This window comes from Mastomys coucha, unplaced genomic scaffold (genome assembly GCF_008632895.1).
Source record: "Mastomys coucha isolate ucsf_1 unplaced genomic scaffold, UCSF_Mcou_1 pScaffold1, whole genome shotgun sequence".
NCBI classification, from domain to species: domain Eukaryota; kingdom Metazoa; phylum Chordata; class Mammalia; order Rodentia; family Muridae; genus Mastomys; species Mastomys coucha.
The window spans coordinates 16,137,061-16,145,603 of record NW_022196891.1 but is presented as its reverse complement, the minus strand read 5'-3'; the positions used below and the strand labels follow the sequence as shown (position 1 = coordinate 16,145,603).

Below are 8,543 nucleotides of genomic sequence, written 5' to 3'. Positions count from 1 at the left end.
TGCTGGTCTGGAGCGAGAGGGGTGCTTCAGCAGGTATGAGCAAGCATGTGCTGGTCTGGAGCTAGACGGGTGCTTCAGCAGGTATGAGCAAGCATGTGCTGGTCTGGAGCGAGAGGGGTGCTTCAGCAGGTATGAGCAAGCATGTGCTGGTCTGGAGCGAGAGGGGTGCTTCAGCAGGTATGAGCAAGCATGTGCTGGTCTGGAGAAGTCCTCAGTTCAGTTCTCAGCACCTTTTTTGAGCTCCACATAAATACCTGGCTCCAAGGCATCTCATACCCTTCTTCTAAACTCTGTAGATACTTGTATACACACACACACACACACACACACACTCACACACACGACTCTGTAGACACTTGTATACACACACATACACACACACACAACTCTGTAGGCACTTGTACACACACACGCATACACACAATTTAAAAATATGAAAAAAATAAATCATTTTTAAACCTATTTTAGGATTGAAGGCATAGAATGTGAATATTATAGTATTTGGGAAGGCATAGAGTTTCTGTTAGAATACCTCTAAGTATTTTCGATGTGTAATAATGAAAAATGGTTGAAATTAGATATTGAAAGACTAGAATCACCTGGGATTGGTAGCAGAGGCAGAGGCAGATGGATTTGTTTGAGTTTAAGGCCAGCCTGGTCTACATAGGTCAGCCAGTGATGTTTAGAGACCCTATCTTACAAAAACAAACATCAGAACAAAACCAAAAACTAGAATCTTAAGGGAAGAGTGATCATGAAACAAGAGAAAACTAAAGTTCCCAGAATTATATATAAGCCTTATATAAATGTGATTTTTACACTGAGAAAAAACATTTTAAGTTACTTTTTATTTTTATTATTTGATGCAGTTTGATATCACTAATGCTCACTATTGAGGAGACTTTACTAAAAAGTAAAGGTTGACACTTTATAACCTGAAAAGGATTATTTGTCAGAAACATCTAGATTATAATTTTAGCCTGTGTATAATTACTATCTAGTATGAAAAAACTACTTGTATGAAAACATGAAACCTGCTTCATGTGTACAAATACTTTTATTTTCTCTTCTTAAATCAGGCTAGAGATGGCAATGACTATAGCTTGGGACTGACTCCAACAGGAGTCCTGGTTTTTGAAGGAGAGACCAAAATTGGCTTGTTTTTCTGGTAAGCAGTGTTCAATATCAGAGGTCCTCTTGTCTTGTTTTTAATGAGTCAGTGTGTCTGTATCGTTCATGAGTAAAGAAGTGTGGAAACAGGATCATGAGGCCTTTGCCAGTGAAGCGGTTACTGTCTGCTCTCCTTTTCTTACTCTTCTGTAAGCTCCCCCCAGAGGCAGACCTGAGTACTCTAGGTCTGCGGCCCGTTAGTTTCACAGTGTGTCAGTGCATGTCTTAGTATTCTCAGCTCGTGTTGTGTACTTACGACATGCGCCTTGCATGATCCTCACCCCCACCCCGCACACCCCACACCCCCACACCTGTGGCTCTGTCACTCAGTCTTTTCCATAGGCTCTCTTACCTTCATGGATAGGGAGGGAGATGGGAGCGCTTCTGTTCCTACTTTAAGCTTGGCTCCTGTTTCCCAAATTCTGTCTCCCATACTTAGAGTTGTTGTACTGATTTCACAGCCCTAAAGCATAGAAGTGGGAAACTGTTTACATTATTACATTTTTGTTAGTACTAATTCGGAGTCTTGGCATATGTTACAGATAAAAGCTAAAGTTTTGTAATATGCCAAGACTGTTGGCTTCAAGCCTTTCCACCTAAACTCAAATTCATTTCCAGGTGTTGCTGGTAAAAAATAGAGTTGAAGATCATATTCAGTGATAGTTTCTTGTATGCCCTTTAAAAATGCCTAGTAGCTTTTATTATATCTAATTCCTGTACTGCTTAATCTTGAAACATTTTACCTAGGGTTACAGAATTTATTATGCCACATTAGGGGTATGCAAAATACACTAGATTTCTTATTTCCTTTGTAATTTTAATATCTGATAGATGGGCAGCATCGTTTTGTCAGTTGGATGCTTTTGAAATGTGTGTTTGCCTTCCCTGTAGAGGCTTTGACAGGCGGGGCTGGATGCGTCTCCCTCACGAGAGTGTGTCGAGAATGAAGGAAATGCACTTGATACAGAAGAGTCTGTATCTGACTGTCGGTCTCATGTCATTACAGGCCCAAGATAACCAGATTGGATTTTAAGAAGAATAAATTAACTCTAGTAGTTGTGGAAGATGATGATCAGGTAGGAGTTTATTGTATTACTTGCTTAACAGTAGTTATGTGGTAAACAGGTGGTGGTGTACCTCATTGTTTGGAGAGCCATAAAACAAAAGCTTAGCATTACTTATATCTTGAATTAAAATTCCTCATTCAGGTCATTTTATGCCACTAAGCTTAAAGATAATATAAATGCATGTGTGTTTTTGTTTTGTTTGATTGTGTTTGTAGTGTACAGTGGGTACATTTAGATGACTGTGCTTTTATTCCTAATGAAATTTTTAAGAAAATAAGCCAGTTGCCTTTTATCCCAATACTCTGTAGGCAGGGTCAAGGTAATCTCTTGAGTTCAAAACCAGCCTGCTCTATATAATGAGTTCCTGGCCAGGGAGACCCTGTCTCAAATAAACAAATAAAGAAGACCCACGTGGTGGTGTTCTTTATGATAAAATGTGATTTGATATTTTTTGTTAATTTTCTTTTTTATGTAATTTCAGTGTGCTCCCATTTAAAAATGATATTCTCTTAGCTTTTATCATATTTGAGCATATTTTCATGTTTCCATTCACCTTATAATTGACCTCTTGTTTTTACTTCTATAAGAAGTGATAAGCAGAGGCAACAGTTAAGTTTTAACAATTTTCTGAAGTTTGGAAGGTAAAAGATTTTAGAATCTTAGAGTTTTAAGTTTCACTTCTTTTAATTTTTAAAGACCAGGTGCAAAGTGTCTTATGTTGTTAGGAGCCTTCTTCATCTCTTTGTAGCTATTAAGGATCTATGTGACTATAATAACTAGATGATTAACTATACTAACTGCCCAAGGGTCAGGCTGAACTTAGTCTTTAACCTCTGTAAGGCAGACGGGTCATTGTTGTTAGAACATAACATCTCCGAGTAGTTGACATTAGTAGCATTTAGAACTAACATAAAAGAACTTTATAGTACAGTAGTGAGTGTCTGTGGTAGTAGTTGTATATCTGGGTCTTTTTTTTTTAAAGATTTATTTATTATTATAATTAAGTACACTGTAGCTGTCTTCAGACACACCAGAAAAGGGCGTCAGATCTCATTGTGGGTGGTTGTGAGCCACCATGCTGGGATTCGAACTCAGGACCTTCTGAAGAGCAGTTGGTACTCTTACCCGCTGAGCCATCTCACCAGCCCCCTATATCTGGGTCTTTTAAAAGAGATTTTGTATTTGAGAATTTCCTACCTATATGTGATGTCTTGTCGTCAGGTCACCCCACACTGCCTACCTGTATGTGATGTCTTGTCGTCAGGTCACCCCACACTGCCTACCTGTATGTGATGTCTTGTCATCAGGTCACCCCACACTGCCTACCTGGATGTGATGTCTTGTCATCAGGTCACCCCACATTGCCTACCTGCTAGTCTTTCCCCCACCTCAGTTTTTATTTGTTTTTTGTTTGACAGTACTTCACATAGAAAAAGAGTGGGTAGGTTTCAAGCTGTTGTGTCTTTTTTGGGGGTGGGGGGGTTAATTTTGCATGATTTCGTTTTTTCCCTCTTGTTTACATTTCTTAGATGTGTTTCATAAAACTAGGGTCAAGTCACAAGAAATACAGAGGTTCCAAGTTCTGTTTGTTTTTAATGGTATTTTAGATTTGTGTTTTGTTTAGTTCCTAGAAATTTACCGAGCTACCTTTTTATCTTGGTGAAGTTTTATCTTTAAACCTTCTTACAAAAATCATGGGATAGTGAGCTGCTCACTGGGTAAAGGCACTTGACTCAAGCCTAATGACCCGAGTTTAATCCTTGGACCATACATTATAGGAGACAGGTAAAGGCACTTACTTGACTCAAGCCTAATGACCCGAGTTTAATCCTTGGACCGTACATGATAGGAGACAGAAACCAACTCAGATTGTCCTCTGACCTCCATGCATGTGCTGTGTACACATGTACATACACACAAACAAAATACAAGGGTTTTTGTCCTGGCACTAGACCAGGCTAGCCTCAAACTTAAAGATCTGCCTGCCTCTGCCTCCCATGTCTGGGATGAAAGGCAGGTGGCCTGATCCTCTGGCTCTAACAATACCTCTACCTCATGAAATGTTCTCTGAGCTTTAGACTGTAGGGGTTATATTAATTGGGGTACAGCACCCATGGTCATAGTAGGTTTCAAGGTTCCCTGGCCTCAGCATCCATAGGTAATTGGCTGAGTTTATAGGGCTAAGCATGGATTCCCTCTAGTAAGCAGGCCTGAAGTTTGATGCAGTGACTGTTGATTCATGCCAAGATATAAGTGCCACTATTGTACCTTTAGGATCGTCTTGCTGTGCTAGTCATTGTTGTGACCTGTAGGCATTGGAAATAGCCAGCCAGACCTACTTTGCTTTGTCACTTGGTAGCTTTCATAGCTCCTTCTAATACTGAGAGGTAGTCCTCAAGGAGAAGCCTTACAGGTCAGATCCAGATCGACTCCTCCAAGTCCTGTGTCCAGAATATGTTGTGTCTTTAGCAATACAAGAGTACCTTCTTTTTCTGGAAGTCACTAAGGATAATGGCAATAGCATAGATTATTTTAAGGAAGAGAGTCTCGTGGTTTCCCTTAACAACTTAAAAGTAAAACTTTCAATGTCAGGCACTGTTTTCTTTGATAGGTAGTAGTTGGTTTTGGGGTGGGAAACATTGTCACCACAAGTGGACTAACTTAGAATTAGAGGGAGAGAAGGAGGGAGAGAGAGAGAGAGAGAGAGAGAGAGAGAGAGAGAGAGAGAGAGAGAGAGAGAGAGAGAGATTAATTTTAAATAAATATAGAATAAATAATTCCTGGTATTGCCTCTCCTCTTTATAGCAATAGTGTCCTACTGTACCCCATTCTAAGGCTCCTGCTTGCACCGTGGTCTCTTTTTACTCCCTGGTTTCCATAGTTTCTCCAGGTTGTATAGTCTAAGATCTAAAGATTTGTTGCTAGACTCTACAAGTGTGAGAGGACATGCAGCATGTCTTCCTAAGTCTGGGTTACTCAGTATACTATTTACCTGCAAGTTATATTTAATATTCCTTACAGCTGAGCTAGTATCTGTGTAATACAATGTGAAGTCCTTTGGACATGGGTCAAAAATGCTGTAGCTGGGTCATTATATGACAGATTCAGTCTTAGGTTTTGTGTTTGGTTTCCATGGTGAGTGCATCAGTCTGCATTCTCCCAGCAGGGAACTGGGCTCTCCTGTCCTCACATCTCCAGCAGGGAACTGGGCTCTCCTGTCCTCACATCTCCAGCAGGGAACTGGGCTCTCCTGTCCTCAAATCTCCAGCAGGGAACTGGGCTCTCCTGTCCTCACATCCTCACCGTCATTTGTTGCTGGTTGTTTTTACCTTTGCCATCCTTTGCATTTCCCTGATGCTAAAGATATTGAATACTTTTTGAGATGCTTCTTAGCCATTTTAATTTCTTCTTTTGAGAACTCTATTAAGATCTTTAATGTACTTTTTAATTGGGTTCCGTGGTTTTTTTCTTTTTGGTTTATTGTTTGATTTTTTTTACTTTTTTGCGTTCTTTATATATTCTGAATACTAATCCTCTATAGGAGGTATAGCTGGAAAAGATGTCTCCCACTTTTTGGGCTTCTTGTAATTAATTGTTGCTTTTATTTTCTCTGATGGAGGGATGAGGTGAGAGCCATACCTACTGTATACTGTATACTATGCGAATACAGTGTTCCTTTCTCTCTTTTAACTATCCCTAGGTCTAAGCCTGGACACTTCTACCCTCCATACAATCTAATCTTCCAAGAATACTGATTCAATCCAGCTTCTCTCAGCTTTTGTATGAATTGCTCTGCTTGGCCTCATACTAACTTCAGCAGTGTGTTCTAATCTTCTGGCTCCTTCTCAGTTCAAATATGACTGCTTCCTTCTACAAACTAGCCTTACTTTCATTGTTAGAGATTAAAGGTGTGTACTAAAGATTTATCTTTATTCTAGACAGATCATAATATAATCCAGCATGTTTGCATTCTGGCCAGATCATATATACATAGAAGGTCTTTGAATGTGTTCCCTTGCCAAAGAGGCCAGGTTGCTAGATTAAAATTTGCCTATATTTCCTCTTCACATAATTGAATGCTTCCTTTGTTATAGACAAGCCTTTTAGTTTTATGAGATCCTACTTGTCAGTTGTTGACTTAGTTACTCAGTAAATGGGGTTCAGTCTAGAAAGTACTTTCCCACACCTCTATCTTGTAGGGCACTGTGGTGCTTTCTTCCAGCATTCTTGTGGCTTTGTTTTTCCCTTTTTCCTTTGGGATGTCCAGGCACTGCTGTACACCAAGCGGGGAAGGATAGAGTGGAGTCAGGTTACCTAATTCTGAAATGGGTGGGTTACCAGGGTCCCAGTCCTGGAGTGAATGGGCATCTCCAAAGGTTTCAGTGTTACAACTCTCTTAGATGATAGTCAGTGACACCTTGTGTGCATACACTTTATTCGGAGAATCAAGGGATGTATACATATGAACCCTGAGAGTGGGTAGGGATTCTTCTTAGATAAAGCTTCATTGGCAGAGGTTTAAGGTTCTTGGGATATCTCATTTGCATGGAGAAGCATTCCAGGAAGTTGAACCTGTAATTTCTCCAAGGACTACATGACATTCCTTAGGTAGGAGATTAGAATCAGGCTCCCCAGATCAGGCAGAGAAGAAGAAGTCCTGCTAAGGAAAGGAGTCTCCATTTTTGCACCCAGGAAGGCTATCTGGACATACAACCTTGTTAGCCAGGTACAACATAGTCTTGACTTCCCCATTTTCCTGCCTCATTCTTCTGAGTGCTGGCATTCAAGCATATTCCAACACACTCAACTACAGTCAAAGAGCTCTTTTAAATTTATGTAGTGTATATGAGTATTTTATCTGCATGTATGTCCATATACCACATGCATCCCTAGTGCTTGTGGAAACTAGAAGGGGGTTGTAGGGAGATCGGGTCTCCTGAAACTAAAGTTACACTGTTACAGAGCCACCATATTGGTCCCTGGAACTAAAGTTACATTGTTACCGAGCCACCATGCTGGTCCTGGGAAGCTAACGCAGCCATCTGGAATTGCTGCTAGTGCTGTAACTAAGGAGTCACCTCAGTGGTCCCTGAAGAGGTCCTGACTGAAAATAGTTTTTGTTACTAACATTCCCTCTTTGTGTGAGTATAGATGTTGCCTTAATTTAGATTTTATTGCTATTGCCATGATCACGTCAACTTTTAAATGGAGAATATTTCATTGGGGTAGCTTACAGTTTCAGAGGTTTGGTCTGCTGTTGCCAAGGCGAGAAGCATGGAGGCAGACGTGGTACTAGAGGAGCTGAGTTCTACATCTTGATCCAAACACAAAAGAAGACTGTCACACTGGCCAGACTTGAGCTCATAAGACCGGAAAGCCTTCCCACAGGAACACACTTCTTCAGACAAGGCCAAGCATTCAGTCATGAGTCTGTGGGAGCCATTCCTACTCCAGTCAGGCCACATCTCGTAGTCGTGTCACTCCCTGTGGGCCAAGCATTCAGTCATGAGTCTGTGGGGGCCATTCCTGTTCAAACCACTGCAGATATGAATAGTCTCTTATGAAAACAAAGATAAAATTATGTGTTTAGGGCTGTGTGCTCATACTTTAATTGATAGCCCGCGCTCTTTGTCTCACTTGGGAGTTGTTTGGTTTTGGTTGTTTGGCTTTCAGTCTGCAGTCCTGGATGCCCTGGAACTCAGGCCTCAGGCTCGTGGTGATCCCTCTGCTCTGCCTCCTGGGTGCTGGGATGCCAGGCATGAAACCACATCTAGCTTTAGCATGATTTATTAAAGCACATGCTGGTTTTTTTGGTTGGTTGTTTGGTTTGGTTTTTAGTATTTGGTGACAGGGTAGCTATGGCTGTCCTGGATCTAGCTCTGTAGACCAAGGCTTGGCCTCTAACTCAGCGTTCTGCCTGCCTCTGTCTCCTAAGTGCTGGGACTAAAAGTGTCCATACTGGCAGCTTAGCACATGATTCTGTTTGTTTAGATCATGGACTTTTTATGTGTGCTACATGTACTTGTTCATATGGAATTGTGTATGGAGACACACGTGTGTACATGTTCATGTAGCCAGACACTGGATGTTGATCACTTGTCACCTTACCTGTTTGCGTCAGGGTCTCTGCTGAGCCTGGTGCTCCCTATCTGACAAGACTAGGTGACTGGCACCATCAGGGACTCTGCTGAGCCTGGTGCTCCCTATCTGACAAGACTAGGTGACTGGCGCCATCAGGGTCTCTGCTGAGCCTGGTGCTCCCTATCTAACAAGACTAGGTGGCTGGCGCCATCAGGGTCTCTACTG

At 41.3% G+C, this 8,543-nt stretch overlaps 1 protein-coding gene across 5 annotated transcripts in view; it reads left to right on the top strand.

The window, feature by feature from the left end:
• The window catches only part of Epb41l5 (erythrocyte membrane protein band 4.1 like 5), a 106,587-nt gene that overhangs the window by 29,035 nt on the left and 69,009 nt on the right, over window positions 1-8,543 (top strand). For all 5 annotated transcript variants that reach the window (XM_031380495.1, XM_031380515.1, XM_031380504.1 and 2 more), the window contains exons 10-11: window positions 1,080-1,168; window positions 2,177-2,246. In XM_031380495.1, coding sequence (XP_031236355.1) covers window positions 1,080-1,168; window positions 2,177-2,246 — 159 coding nt within the window. The remainder of the gene's footprint in view (window positions 1-1,079; window positions 1,169-2,176; window positions 2,247-8,543) is intronic.